The sequence below is a fragment of the Protopterus annectens genome, chromosome 5.part0 (assembly GCF_019279795.1).
Source record: "Protopterus annectens isolate FY-2018-M chromosome 5.part0, PAN1.0, whole genome shotgun sequence".
In the NCBI taxonomy this organism is placed as follows: domain Eukaryota; kingdom Metazoa; phylum Chordata; order Ceratodontiformes; family Protopteridae; genus Protopterus; species Protopterus annectens.
Genome location: NC_056735.1, coordinates 1,642,115,424 through 1,642,131,508, shown reverse-complemented (window position 1 = coordinate 1,642,131,508; position 16,085 = coordinate 1,642,115,424). Strand labels below are relative to the sequence as shown.

General features: G+C 37.9%; 1 protein-coding gene across 1 annotated transcript in view; it reads right to left on the bottom strand.

Moving 5' to 3' along the window:
• Positions 1 to 15,788, bottom strand: part of URB1 (URB1 ribosome biogenesis homolog) — a 1,941,236-nt gene extending 1,925,448 nt beyond the window's left edge. The window contains exon 1 of the mRNA XM_044071429.1: positions 15,519 to 15,788. Coding sequence (XP_043927364.1) covers positions 15,519 to 15,654 — 136 coding nt within the window. The 5' untranslated portion in view covers positions 15,655 to 15,788. The remainder of the gene's footprint in view (positions 1 to 15,518) is intronic.
• Positions 15,789 to 16,085: the final 297 nt, after the last annotated feature.

Genomic DNA, 16,085 nt, shown 5'->3' with positions numbered 1-16,085 from the left:
CACTTGACTCACAGTTAAAGTTTCCTTGGATGGAAATATTTAATTTATTAATATTAATTTTGCTACAAGCTACAACATATTTACACTGGCTACACATTCCACATTTTCTCATACCAAATATTTTTTGTTTACTAGAATCTCTACTTTTTTCCACAATTGCCTTTAAGTTGGGACCCCTTCTATATGCAAAAGTTGGATGTGTGCCCAAAGTTTTAGCTAAAGCTCTATCTTCCAAAATGATATTCCAATTTTTAGTCAATATATGCCTAATCGCCTGGAAGTCAATGCTATATGTGAACAAAAAAGTGATATTGTTTGATACCAAATCATTATTATTATTTGTACCCAACTTAGTCAACCTATCCAATAATCCACCTCCCAACAATGGCTTAAAGTGACCACTTTGTCTTTTGGTCTGCACTTCCTCTTGTAACTGTTTTATTAGATTATATGGATAGCCTCTACACAGGAACATTTTGCCTATATTATCACATCCTCTAAAAAAGTCAGCCTCCTCTGATATCATCCTGGCAGCCCTAACAAGCTGTCCTTTAACCACACTTCTTTTTTGATGGATAGGATGACAACTTGAAAAGTGAAGGTAACTATTAGAATGAGTTGGTTTTCTATGGATAAAAGATTTAAACTTGTTGTTAACCCTATCTTTAGATATAGTTACATCTAAGAAATGCATTTCTTCCATAGTCATAGAGTATGTGTGGATTATTACAGTTACTTTCTATCTTCGGAATTGCCAGGATCCAGGACTTGTAAGGTAAGCGTAACATTTATTTATTTACAAAATAAGAAAAATGGGAGCAAAGATAAGCAAGCAACATCAAATCCCTAAAAAGGGATTTAACTATGGGAAGGAAAGTTGTAAATATCTGCGTGACTGGTTTCAGTTGTAAATATCTGCATGACTGTTTTCAGCTTACTAAGAATTGTTTTGGTGGGGTATTTCCTTTAAAATGGAACTTATAGACTTGTACACTAAACTGATGACACTGAAAGGTATTTTGCAAGAAAAGAAAAGCAAAGTAGGTGGGGAACAAATGACAGCATTTTATTCTTGGTACAGTGAAGCACTTAAAAGGGAAAAGTAGTCAGCATTAAGAGGGTTGCAGGATGCTAATAAGAAATTGCTGCAATGGGTAAAAGAAGTTAAAAAGGCAGTACAAACCAGTAAAAAGTGATCCCTTTATCCTGATTTAGCAGGTTTGAAACAAACTTGAGGACCGCCTTACAGCAAGAGGTTCTCCCATTCGATTCTCGGCTGGAGTGCCTTCTGTGTGGAGTCTGCATGTCCTCCTCCACGCGGTCGAGTGGCGTTCGAAAGACATGCATAAAATGGACGTGCCTTCGTTGAAGGTTGGGCGTCGGGCTGGCAACTCGGCACCGTAAAAATCTACTGCCAATCATTAGCGGACCTGAGTTCTGCTGTGATGACCCCTAACCGGGAAAAGCCGAAAGAAGAAGAAGGAACAAACTTGAGGATGGCCAAAAAGCAGAAACTTCTGAAGAGGATGATAATCCTCCAGTAGCTACTGCACCCCCACTCCGACATGCGTAGTTACAGGTACCTCCTATATAAAAGACTCCATTGTTTCTCTGACCCCCACCTTTCGTTCAACTGTCCATTGGACACCCAGTCCGCATGATACTGTTACATCTCAGATCAGTCCCCCTGTTCAATCCTCATCTTCTGAACAGGCTTCTGCAGTCGAGGGGGGGGGGGTTCTTCTTCCTATCTTTCTCAGACAGCTTCTACTTCACCAACAGGGGCATTCGCATTTGACATTCCTGTATCCCACCATACACGCTCACATGACAGGGTACAACAGGAGACCGCAACCTTTGGATGGGATTTTTTGTCACCTTTCAGGGAAATATTGGGGGCTAACAATAGAGAACTTGTTCATCGTCCTTGGACCCCTGCTGATTTGCATACTATGTCAAAAATGTTCCAAATATTACAGAATATCCATTAAAATTCAAAGAGGCATTAAAAACTATAATAGAATGTTACGATCCTACTTTGACAGATTTAAATCAGCTGCTTAGGGTAGTTATTTCAGATGAAATAAGGAGGCAGTTACTGGAAAAGGTTGAGATAACAGATTTCACTCTCACAGGGAATGCATTAACAGATAAAGAGACAGCATTGTTAAACAAAATTACGGATGTGTGTCAAGTTAGAACTGACTGGTCTAAAATACAGACATGTAAGCAAAATAAAGGGGAAGCCCCTGCAAACTATTTGAGTTGCCTTAAAGCAGTATTTGCTAGACATTCAGGAATACCAGACCCAGAAGAGCAAGATAAGCCAGCAATTGCAGCAGCCTTTGTGCGGGGTCTACAAGACCCTGTACAAAATCAAATAAAGCAAGTGCTCATAGACTGGCAAGGAAAGGACTTACGTGTCTTTATTAAGTGCTGCAAATCACTTGTACAGAGTATCGGAAAAACGGAGAAAGGATACTGAGGATAAGCTGTTAACTTTGCAAATCAGGCACAGCTGGAAAACCCAAGGGGTCAAAGCAGAAGCAGGGGTAGAGGATTTGCTACAGGAACAAGGCGCAGCTGGTTGGCAACAACGAGCTGCCAGTGTCCCTAAGGTTTCATCTAATACATCTTGTTTCAATTGTGGAGAAGCAGGACACTGGAGGGGAATGCCCACAAAGGCAAATGCGGAGAGTCCAAGATACTTGGACTAAATGGCAACCAAATTATATTTCCGCCACCACCTCCTCAGATTGGAAGGAGCCAGGAAGCTTCATACTGACTAGGGCAAGGAAATAACACAGAAGTGAATCTTAACCCTCTACTGCTAATAGATCAAAACGGACCCTATGTTAAGATGAAAATAAATTCAAAGAAAACCCCATTTCTGGTGGACACTGGACCCACTAGGTCAGTGTTAAAAATTACTTCAGATAGTCAAATACCAGTATCAGAGCATAAAGTAAAAGCAGTCAGAGTGATGAATACTACGGTTACATACCCTGTTTCAGAACCCACTCCCATTTCTTTAGGTCCAATCGAAGAAAAGCATTCTTTTCTTTTGAGTATTACTGCACCAGTAAATCTGCTAGGAAGTGATCTGTTATGCAAGCTGGGTTGTACTATTTACTGTACCCCAGAAGGGGTGTATCTGAATGTTTCGACAGAATCAGAGAGGGAAGTATTGGCAGTTTTAGCAGAAGCTGAGGAACAGTCTGTTGGAAGCATGCATGCAGATGGAGAGTTACTACAGCAGGTACCTGCAACTTGTGGGCTAAGCATGCAAATGAAGTAGGCATACTGAAATCAGCAGTACTGAAAGCAGTAAAAATAAAATTAACCCCATAAAATCCTCTCCCTAGTGTTCCACAATATCCACTAAAACTGGAAGCAGAGCAAGAATCAAACCTGTAATTCAGTCTTTGATACAGCAAGGAATAATAATACCAGTTAAAAGCCTTTGTATTACTCTTATTTTTCCAGTGAAAAAGCCAGGAAAGGATACTTATAGATTTGTACAAGATTTAAGGGCTGTAAATAATGCAGTATCGCCTATCTTTCCTGTTGTGCCAAATCCAGCAACAATACTGAGTTGCATACCACCTACAGCTAGTCACTTTTTGGTAATAGATTTACGTTTGCTTTTACTTATCAAGGACAGCAATATACCTGGACACAGTTGCCACAAGGATATACTGAATCTCCCTCATTACTTTCTCAAATTCTGAAAAAAGATTTGGAGAATGTGACATTTCCGGGTGGGTCTGTGTTAGTACAATACGTAGATGATTTACTAACAGCATCAAATTCCTTTAAGCAATGTCAGCAGGATACCCTGCATCTTCTGACTATCATTGCAGAAAAGGGACCCAAGGTGTCTACAGAAAAATTACAATTGCGGTCACTTCAGGTACGTTATCTTGGTCATTTAATATCTCAGGGAAGCAGGCAAGTGTTACCATATCATACTTATGCAACATCTAAGGCCCCATGTCCGACTACTCAGCGACAGTTTAGATCTTTCCTAGGTATGACAGGATACTGCAGACAGTGGATCTCTAACTATGCAGAAATTGCCAAACCTTTGACAAATCTCTTAAAGCAGGATACACCAGAGTTTCTCCTTTGGAGCAGTGAAGAGAAAAATTAATTTCAGAATTTAAAACAAGCTTTAGCTACTGCTCCAGTTTTTGTGTTACCAGACTATGATAAGACTTTTATTTTGTTCTGTCATGAAAGAAATGGATTTGCTCAAGGAGTACTTGTACAGAAACATGGGGTTAGCTATTGTCCATTAGCTTATTACAGCATGCCACTTGATTCTGTTGCAAAAGGTTTTCCACCCTGTTTAAGGGCAGTTGTCACTGCTGCCATTCTAGTTAATCTTGCACAATCGCTGGTGCTCGGGCATGATCTCACAGTAGCTGTCCCTCATTCTGTATCATCTTTTTTGCTTAAAATGAAAACTCAACCACTCTCAACTGCACGTCTAACTAGATATGAAATTACACTTCTTTCTGATTCATCTATTTCTCTGATCCGCCGTCCCATTCTAAATCCTGCATCTCTGTTGCCTACTGCTGAGGATGGTGAAGAGCATTACTGTGTATGTGTAGCTATTTGCTTTCTCCTAGGAAGGACTTAAAGGACACTCCTATACCCAATGCTGACCCGAACTTGTTAGTGGATGACTCCTGTGGAAAAAATCAAAGGGGAGAACCGACTTCAGGAATAGCCATCTGCACAGAACAGACAATATTGTTGCAGCAAAGATTAGAGGGTGTTCACACTGCCCAAATAGCTGAGTTACTGGCTCTACAAAAGGCCTGTGAGTTAGCCAAAGACAAAGTGGCCAACATTTTTGCAGACAGCCATTATGCTTTTGGGGTGGTACATGACTTTGGACAACATTGAAAAGAGAGAGGGTTTTTGACCTCTTCAGGAAATCAAATTAAGAATTCAGGGTACATAAAATCATTGTTAGATGCACTTTTGCTACCCAAGAGACTGTCTGTAATCAAATGTTGTGCCCATCAAAAGGGTAAAGATGTTATAACAAAGGGCAACAATTTGGCAGACCAAGCTGTCAAACAAGCAGTAGCAGATTATCGTCAACATACACAGATTTTTTACGACAAACTACAACAGTAATGATGTGTTTGATTTTGAAAAGTTGTCAGCCTTTCAAGCTGAAGCATCATAGGGAGAAGTTCTAAGGTGGCTTAAGGATGGATGTAAAAAAATCCTCTGACAGCATATGGTGACATCTGGACGGCCAACTGGTGGCGCCTGCATCTTTCCTACCTTACCTGGTAAGGGCATATTATCTACCGGCCCATATAGGTAAGACAGCTTTATTTAATCAAATTACTCAAAGTTGGTATGCCTCTCATGTCCCCTCTTTGGTACTTCAGTATGTACAAAATTGTGGAATATGCCAAGAGTATAATGTAAGTAAACATGCCAACAGTAAAACTGTATGTTTACCTCCACCCTGGGGACCTTTTGTCAACATGCAGCTGGACTTCATTCAGATGCCTAGGACAAATAATTTACAGTTTATTTTGGTGGTGGTGTGTATGTTCTCAGCATGGGTGGAAGCTTACCCATATCGCAAAGCTGACGTAGTCACAGTAGTGAAAAAACATTTGCATGATTTCATACAGACATTCGGTATACCATGTACCAGTGACCAGGTAATGTAATAGTGGCCAGGAAACACATTTTAATAATTCATTGCTTAAGGGATTGTGCAAAGTTTTTAATATTAAGTTGAGTCTTCACTGCCCCAACCATCCACAGTCATCTAGATTAGTGGAAAGGGTAAACAGAACCCTTAAAAATAACATTTTGAAGATTTGTGCTGAAACCCACTTAAAGTGGACCAAAGCCCTCCCCTTAGTACTAATGAGTATGAGAGCCTCACTGAATGCCACCAGGAAGTTCAGTCCGTATGAAATATTAATGAGAAGACCCATGACCCTTCCAGCCACCCCTCTCGTGGGAAATGCCGATTAACTTTGCCAGATGATGCTATGATTTCTTATTGCCAGAAACTTCTTCATGTTTTGCAGCAATATCATCAAACAGTAAGAGCAGTGTTACCAAAGCCTCCTGACCAGCCCTGTCATCAACTACACCCAGATGATTGGGTTTATGTAAAATTTTTCCAAAGGAAGAATGGCCTCAGCCCGAAGTGGAAAAGTCCTTTTCAAGTCCTGCTGACAACCCTGACTGCTGTTCCCTATGCAAGACTACCAACGTGGATCCAATTGTTTCACTGCAAGAAGACCTGTCATGTGGGGACCCCAGACTAATCTTTGCAGCCAACAGAGGAAAATCGAGGTGCGACAGATAAATCATCTGCCCAGTGAGGAAGTCAACTTCAGTAGCAGTCCATGATGAATCCAGTGACAACAGGTACCCTTGCTTTGTTTCTACTGCTGTTTCTGTCTACAAACTGGTCAAGAGTAAACAGTTTCTTGCTGGTCCTAGGGCAATGTGCCAAAAATTTAAACTAAACAAACTGCTGGATATGTTCGCATATACCTCATCATTCTAAGGCAGGGATTCCTGATTCTCATCTCTGCATCACAGGTGTCATTTGAAAAGCACCTTAATGACATCAGCTTAATCTGGCATAATGTAACTAATTTTTCAAAGTTTGTGTCTCTTCAACTTGCAACCACACATCATGGAGACACATTTTATGCCAGAAATGGGACTGAACCAGTAGGAAAAAGCAAATGTAATGACACCAGGCATGAAAGTGTGCTAGACTCTTTGCACTTAAAAAGATATGACTGGGGGTGTGGCATGGACATAAGTGACTCTTACTACATCTCTGGTGATGCCTACCCCTGGTTGCCTACAAATTGGTCTGGATGTTGTTTTGTAGGCTATATTACTCCTGCTATTCAACATTTTGAAAACCCGCCAGCAGGTAGACTGGGAAATAAGTGAGCAATCCACTGGACAGAGTAAGTTTTTTCAATTTTTAATCCTGAGTACAGAGTACAAAGGACAATCTACAGGAGGTGGCCAATGAAACTTTGTATGACATCAGGATGGCAAATTGAGAAATGACTGAAATGCGAACTGTGGTGTTACAGAATCAAATGGCACTTGATATACTGCTTACTGCAAAAGGGGGGCCACGTACCCTCATAGGGAGTCATTGCTGTTCATATATTAGTGACTATCATGCTGAACAGGAAAACCTAGCAAATTTCATGGAGCAAAGAGCCTAAGATTTGGACAGCACATCAAACCAATGGACACTTTTTGGGTGGCTGGCAGTTTTTTTGGTAACATGGGAACTAGCATAATCCAGGCTATTGTCATTGTACTTTTTATTATATTTGGATAATTTTGGTATTTTCTATTCTAAAGGCTGTGATTACAAGATGTTTAACCTCACCTGCACATGAAATGCCACTGCATGTACCAATCAATGAAAGATCTATTATAACAGAGGTTGATTATTATGATGCAGGTGCTTATTTTATCAAGTTAAGAAAAAGAAAAATATAATTACATGTAAGGTATGACACTGATAGTGTCAAAGGGGGAAACTATTATGGAACAAGATCAGCTTATTAAAATGTACATTAATTTTAGTTGCATTAATGATGCTATAATACGACTGTCAAAAAGCAAATATAATTTGTATGCATGGCTGTGGAAAATACAGCTTCATAAGCTGAAGTTACTGCTTCACTTTAACTGCATTCTTTTGATATGTAATAAGGAAAAAAGTAAGTGTTGCTATGAGCCGAGGCATTTTAGCTACTGTAAAAGGAATTTGTTAGCCTGACTCCTCCAGAGTAGTAGTGCATTGCTGTTAGGGAAGGTTTGAAACATCCAAGGTCAGAAAACAAGACCCCTAGAAGCAGGTGGGTCATGTACAGGAAGGTGTTCACGTGAAATCTGAGGAGAAAATCACGAGGGATGAGGACATTTGCAAAGTCACTGATTTGCTAGAGTCATTATAAACATAAAAAATTTGCATGATTGGTTTGATAAGAAAAATGCAGTTTTTTCTCTGTCCAGTGAGACTTATTTACCACCAGCTGGTATGAAGACTGTCTCCCAGCACTGTAAATAAAAATTTCTGTTTGTACATCCTGAAGTGTTGTCCCTGACTGAAGGCATACAAGGTAAATTTTTAATGTTATTTATTTAGGACTATAACACTATGTAATATTTGACTGAGAATGACTGGGTAGATTATAAGTGATGTATAATGTTTGCAACTAAAATTATGTCAGCATGGCTTGTGATGTAAAATGCTTACAACTAAGATTATGTCACTATAGTTTGTTTTCACTTATATAAATGTATAATTATTAAATTATTATTTATGACATTGGCAAACATGTTTCTTGTTTAAAAAACATTCCAGGAAAACATTATTACCATTGTCAAAGCAATCTGTATCAATATTCCTACTTAATGCATGCATTGCTGTTACTGTATTGTATGCAAAGGGGTCGAATACACACACACACACACACACACACACACACACACACACACACACACAGTCAATTCCTGACATTTATACTGTGCATATAAACAATTTAGTAAGTAGCATGGCATCCAGCATTCACAATTTCACTCTGACTCATACGTCCTTTACAGAGGACTAGTATCTCCACCTCATGATACTGCTGATGTTTCACTCTCTCTCCATCTTCATCTTTTTTCCTCTATGGCTTAAACCTTTCTCTATTTGCATCTCAAGCAGTTTCATTCTCTCAGCTGCTTTCAGGATTCTGATTAACAGCCCCAATTCTGTTTTTTCTCTACTTAATCTGCATTCTGATATTATCTAGAGATGGACTGACTTGCTTTCCTGTATGTAACCCACTCACAACTGCTAATAGCATGCCTCTGTATTTAGTGGACTGAATTTTAGATGCATCCAAGGTGGCTATCATCTCATCCTCAAAGGCACATAAATGCGAGGAATACATTTGGGATGCTTTGGGAGGCTTATAAAGACCCCACCAGTTAGCCTCATATACACCTATGAACTTACAATGGAGAGATGATCAAATCAGCAAAAGGAGATGAGTATTGCTGGAAATGAATTCATCCTAAAGCATTGCTGAGTACCTTCACGAGGTGGACCCTGTTTTTCACAAAATCTGACCAAGGCAACACTGACATATAGACTGTATTTTATATTGCACATATCATGGACAGAAGTAGGTTAAAAAATATAGCTGGATGCACAAGTCCCAAGATAAAAAGTCCCCAATCTTGGTAGGTACACTGGTACCAGGACTGGAGAAAAATGACAGTGTAGAATCCTCAAAATACGGAAACATTCCTACAATGGGGACAGGCCAGGCCCAGGGGGAGGATGCCCCCCCTGTTGTGAAAGAAAGTAGAAGTCCACAAAAACTGATAGAGTGGACTATTAAGGATAAGAAAGAAATTATGAATTGTCACTATTATGCAAGAGGCTGAGAATTTCCAGACAAAAGATATACGAAAAAATTGAGAGAAAAATTTTAGAGGAAAAAATTTCCTGACAAAAGATGTACGAAAAAATTAAGAGAGAAATTAGAGGAAAAAAATACTTCCACAAGAAAAACTGTCAAAAACTTCAAATAAAAATTTGTGTTTATTACTACAGCAGATCCATGAAAAACACTATACAGACCAAGAAACCTTGTGCTTTTTCAAAAAAGAAGCGACTGAGGAAGTGCAAAAATTTAAAGAACAAAATTTAGAGACGTTTGAAAGGTATAAAAATAAATATGGACATGGGAAAGAAAGTGAGATATGATATGGTGTAATAATATTTATGCAAAGGAGAAAGCCAAATTAATCAACACAAAAAAGCCAGCCCCAAAGATATTCAAAGTAAAATACAGGCAAAGGGATCCAGACATGGAAAATTTCACAATAAAAAAATAAGATCACAAAGAGGGATTGTAGAACAAAAGATTAGTCAAGTAGAAGTTAAAAAAAAAATAGAAGATGAAGTTATGGAATATTTGTGAAGTGAAGAATTCAATGCAGGAAATCTAACAGGCTATATCACAGCATAATGGAACAACTAGTCCCCAAAGTAAGTAGAAACAAGAGGAGCAGGAGAATCTGAAAAAGAAATATGGACAAGGGGGGATTATTATGGTGCAATATCTATGCAAATAAGAAAGCAAAACTACGCAATGCAAAAAGAGCAGCACCAAAGATATTTGAAGAGAAATACAGGTAAAGACATCTGGATATGGAAAATTTTACAATACAAAAATTAAGAAAACAAAGAAGAAAAGAGGATTAGTAATTGAGAAATTAAGGAAAAAGAAACTGAGGTTATGGATTACCTGCAAAGTGATGGATTTAGTGTAGAAATGTTTAACTCAGACAACAAACACAAGAGGATAGAACAATGGACACCCAAATTAAGGAGAAACCAGTAAGTAGAAAGCATCTAATCAGTTGACACATGAAGATACTTTGGAGCCTCCCAGAGGAAACCAGTGCAAACGTTCAGTTGGAGCTATACAGCAAGGGAAAGAACAGGAAACTGTGGCAACTCTGACACAGTCAATGTCATGGAGTGACAGGCTAGTGACTTCTCATATGAAAGAGCAATAGATGACACAGGGATAAACTGAAGTGAACCTGGCACAAGTAGATGCTCTGGAACTTTCTATAGAATGCCCACAGGAAATGGAGAACAAAGAATGTGCCCTCAGTTTAGAAGAAAATGATCCAAGAGAAAATTTAATTGATTTAACAGAGATGGCGAGACATGTTAAGATCAATGAAAGAAATAGACTGCAAAAGGTCACTAAAACCCTAAAAGTTAGAAGTTTGATAAAACAAATGAATAGTAATTAGGAGTGTTCACAGAGATTCATGTGATACAAGAGAAGTAAATAGGATACATTATGGTGCAGCCAAATTAATAACAGATAAAGTTCTACCACAAGAACACAGGGTAGTAAGGGAAAGGACGGGGGAAAATCGAATGCCATCACGGAAGTATCGAACAGCGAAAATTATAAAGCAATTAAGATAGGAAGTGTTACTGTTAGAAGAGTACAGATGGAACAAATCAACAAAAATACTCAGAAAGATACATGTGATAAAAGCAATGCACAATATTATAACAGATCCATTGTGCACTATCACAAATAATTAAAAATATCAGCACAGGAGGAAAAACTTAGAAGATATGCAGATAAATATAAAGGTAAAGTACAAAATAAACAATTTATTGATGACCCAAAAAAGTTTTATAGAGAATTAGGAAACAAGGTAAAAGGAATTGAAAGACCACCAAAAATAAATAAAATATATACATTTTGGAGAAATATCTATGAAGACTCTTGTGGAACATAACAAAGATGCTAAATGGATAGAAAAAGTATAAGAAAGAATAAGAAGTTGAAATGTACAGGATATGAAATTGGATGAACTAACGGTCAGAGAGAATGAAACAAAATTAAGAAAAGCCTATACCTGGAAAACTCCAGATCCAGATGCAGTACCTAACTTCTATCTAAAAGTATTGACATCTTTGCACAGAGATTTACCCAAGAGTAAGAACTATTTATAAGCACACCCCTAAACAGACAACAGTCTGCCTAACAACAGGAAAAACAATGCTCCTACTTAAGAGCGAACCTACAAGCTACCCTAAAAACTACTGACCAATAATTTACCTTCCGACGACATATAAACTACACTGGAATTGATGCCGAGAGAGGTTATACTCATTTAGAAGAAAACTTGGCAATAGAACAAAAGAGCAATAAAATAAAGTCCTGTGAAACAAAGGATCATTTGTTGTTAAATAAGTCATAGTGGAGAACTGTAAAAAGGGGTAGAATCTTAAGCGTGGCATGGATACACTACAAAAAAGGATTTGACTGTATCCCACATTCATGGATAAAAGAGTGCTTAAAATGTACAAAATACACACTGCACTGATAAACTACATCAAAGTGACCATGAAACAGTGGCAAATCACTCTGCAGTTAAGCCATGACAAAGAACAAATTATTATTCCAGGGATAAAAATTCAAAGGGGGATGTTCCAGGAAGCTTCTTTTGTCACTGCTGCTCTTTTGCCTTGCCTTTAACCCATTAAGCTGCCTGTTTAACAGATTAGGACATGGCTATAATTTGGCTCCCAGGAAGCAAAAAAGAGTGAAAACTTTTCATCTTCTCTTTGTAGATGATTTAAAACTGTATAGCTCATCAGATGAGGAACTGAAAGCACAATTGCAAGTAGTCAAAACATTTTCATATGATATAAGAATGTCATTTGGTCTTGAAAAATGTGCAAAACCAACCTTTAAAGATGGAAAGCTGCAGCACCAAGAAAACATTGATTTGGGATAAGAATGTGATATAAAAGAACTTGAACAAGAGGGAGTGTAAAATATTTGGAAATTGATGAAGGATCAACAATAAAACATGAACAAATGTGAATAAACGTTAGTAAGGAATATTTTAGAAAACTTAAATTCATCCTGAAAACAACGTTGACATCTAGGAACAGAGTTTAAGCTATAAATCAATTTGCTCTTCCTGTCCTAACTTACAATTTTGGAGTGATTGACTGGCCCCAAAATGTGTTGGATAGATAAGACAGAAAAAATGTGGGATGTTTCACGCTCATCAAATAATTTATAAACATCAGTGCATACCACGATTATATATTTCCCGTTCCGGAGGAGGTAAGGACTCCTTGAAATTGATTACATGTATATATCTGCAATTATGGGACTGCGTGCATATCTGTTGACCTCACAAGACCCAAACATAGTGAAAGTTTTGAAACATGAGAAGAATAAATCTAAGACGACTTCCCTGCTTAGTCTAACAGAGGTATATCGGCGTCAAGCAGGAATGGAAATCAAAACAGAAGTACATAAAAATCAAGCAGCAACTGAATGTGCCAAAAAACAAAAGAAAGTATATAAGGTGAAAGATCAGACGAGAAGGCAAGAAATGTGGAAAATGCATAAATATAGTTGCAAATATAGAAAACTCCTGGAACAGCCTCATGTTGATCCGGATTGAACGCAGAAATGGTTAAGGAGAAGAGAATTAAAACCAAAAGATGAAAGGTTAATATTGGCGGCCCAAGACCAACACTGTAGACTACATACACGTTGGTTTACAAAATCCAGTCTATATGGGAGAAAGAGACTAATGTAGGTTTTGTAAAACAGAAATGGAAACGGTTGCACATGTTGTTGCTGGTTGTGACATACTAATGGCAGAAAGACTGTACACTGAAAGGTATAACAATGTGGCAAGACTGCTGCACTGGGGATTGTGCAAATACTATAATACTGAAGTAGCTGAAAAACACTGGAAACATGAGCCACAAAGCATTACAATAAATGATCAAATCTACATCACATGGGATCATCCATTATCAACAGTTCAAAAGACAGATGCGAGAAAACCAAATATAGTGGTCCATGAAAAGAAGACAAAAGTAGCACTGATCACTACACCCAGTGACTACAGTGTCTTACGTATAGAAAGGCACAAAGTCATAAAAATATCAGGATCTGCAGACAGAAATGACAGCAATATGGAAGAAAGATACCCAGACAGTTCCAGTAGTAATAGTAGGAGCAATGGATCTTATAAAAAAGAATCTACAATCGTACTTAGATATGTTACCAATACATGTAACGCCATACGAATTGCAGGAGGAGCCACTACTGGGAACATTGCAGGTGCTGCAAAGAGCAATTCTGGCTAACATCAAAAATTGAAACAATTATAATTTCGTGAACTTTAATCATACTTAGACTTAGGAATGGGGTCCATTCTTGGTACAAGAAACCCAAAAGACTTGGGGAAAAAAAGAGTAAAGTTTACTGTAACAGAATAGACAATCAACCAGCAAGTGTTTAGGAGATGAGAAGAAAATGGATTACCTGGAGAAAATCCTAACAGACACAAGGAAAATATGCAAACAACATACAAACTCTGAATGAAGGTCAGGAATATACCCTGAACTTTGGAAATGTGAGGCACAGAGCTTAGCTAGAGGCGCCATGCTGCCTGTATAGATGCACATATTATATTTTACATGGAGAAAGGGAATGGTGAATGAGCTCATTATCAAAAAGGTCATATTTAAGGACACCCGTCGCTCAAAAAATAAAATGTTTACTTAATGTACCATGAGCAATAATTTAACTTGCTGATAATCCTGGCTCCTACCTTGGTTAAAAAGTACATGAAAAGACATGCAACTCCACCAAGGAACAATATTGCTGAGACTGGCATAGTGAGCTACCCTTAGAACAATTGTCTAACGATGGCCACTGGCCATCTCCACAGTCCACAAATTGGCAACAAATGTGCAAAACATCAGGTTTTAAAATATTTAAGATTTTTTATTAAGAAATGTCCAACTGCAAAACTGTCAGCTTTTAAGTTTAACATGGTATCAGATGTCATAAGTAATTAGACAAGTAATGGGAAAAATATTTAACTTATTTGCAATTACTTTTAATCCAAGTCGCAATCCTCCACCACCGTTGGAAGCAAGATGGAGTATGATACAGTTGCTCACACCAGATAGGAATGTATTCGCTCTTTATCTTTTTCTTTTCTGGTACTCCTGTTCCCATTCTTCAACAACTACCTACCCTAACTACTTCCTCTACTGCAATTCCCCCACCCCTTTTTTTTAAACTGTTCCTTCTTTAGCAACTACTACTAGTCACATTCATCTAGATGCATAGTCTATGTTGAACATGTAATCACTGTATTTGAAACATTGTTTGTACTCGCAAAGGGTCTGCTATAACCTCTTTTATATGTTTTTCTCTGAATATGTTACTGGAGCTTTTCATCGCAGGCTTCCTTGAATGACCAGTCAGAATTTCCCAGTAGCCAAATATAAATACGCAAACTTGTCAGTAATTTCAACAATGGAGGTCAGCCATCAGAACCTATGCAGACACAAATCACGTCCAAGCAAAACTACTTAATCATGTGTTTTATAACTTTAGAAAGCAAGAAACAAACGGGTATGTGTGAACGCATCTGTCTCACACATATGATGGTAATAGTCATGGAAGTAAGCACGTCAATAAGTCTTAATCAGAAAGACATCAATGGAGACATAAAACAACCAATGAGAACAAATGAATAAATTATGTTTCATGCTTGCTGGACTGGCAAGCACATCTACTACAACAAATGAATAAAGCAACACTAAAAGTAAATACTTCTAAATTCTTAGCAATACCGACATTGAAGGAGGAAATAAGTGACTACTGTTTAGGAATGAACAAGATGTCACGATCAGATGTAAAAATGCAAGTGATTCAATTTATATTATTAGAAGAGGTCATTTCATCTTATTTTAAATAGCTATACTGATTCTTCCTACTCATTTCCAACAGAAAAACTGCAGTCAAATTAACAGATTTCATTTTGTGACATAAAATTATTTACGCCATGATACAGTTTCATAACAACACTGTCAGGAATATGTGTCTTCTAACCTTTAGTTAACGTCTGAGAGTCTTTCAACATGCTTTTAAACTGCGTGCCAGTAAACTCGGGTTCCACAGTTTTTGGTTTCTTTGACGGGTTATCCGAATCTTTCTCTGACTCGCTTTTCTTACGTTTATGCCCCATATTTAAATTTGAATAATGAATATAACTTGAAAAGAAACAATAACTAGCACAGAATGAAACAGAACAACTGTAGAAAATGCAGTCAAAAATAACACGTTAATACAAGTTTTGCAAAGCATGCGACTTCAGGCACAACAAACTGGTCCGTCAAAATTTACGCCCCAGGAACAACACAAGCTTCAATACTATAGTCCGGTGTTTCAATGGGTACCGTTTCCGGGAATGCATGTGTGAAAAGAAATTACAGTAATTTAGTCACTGTGTAGGATAGGACATTGTTTCCATTACCTAATCAGGGTAACTAAAGTACAAGCTATATAAGAGCTCTTGTAATTTATTGCCTGTTATAATTAAAATCACACGCCACCAACTATCCGTGAATTTGCGTCATATTTTTGTCCTGTCCCCTCCTAAAATTATAGTTTTCTTGT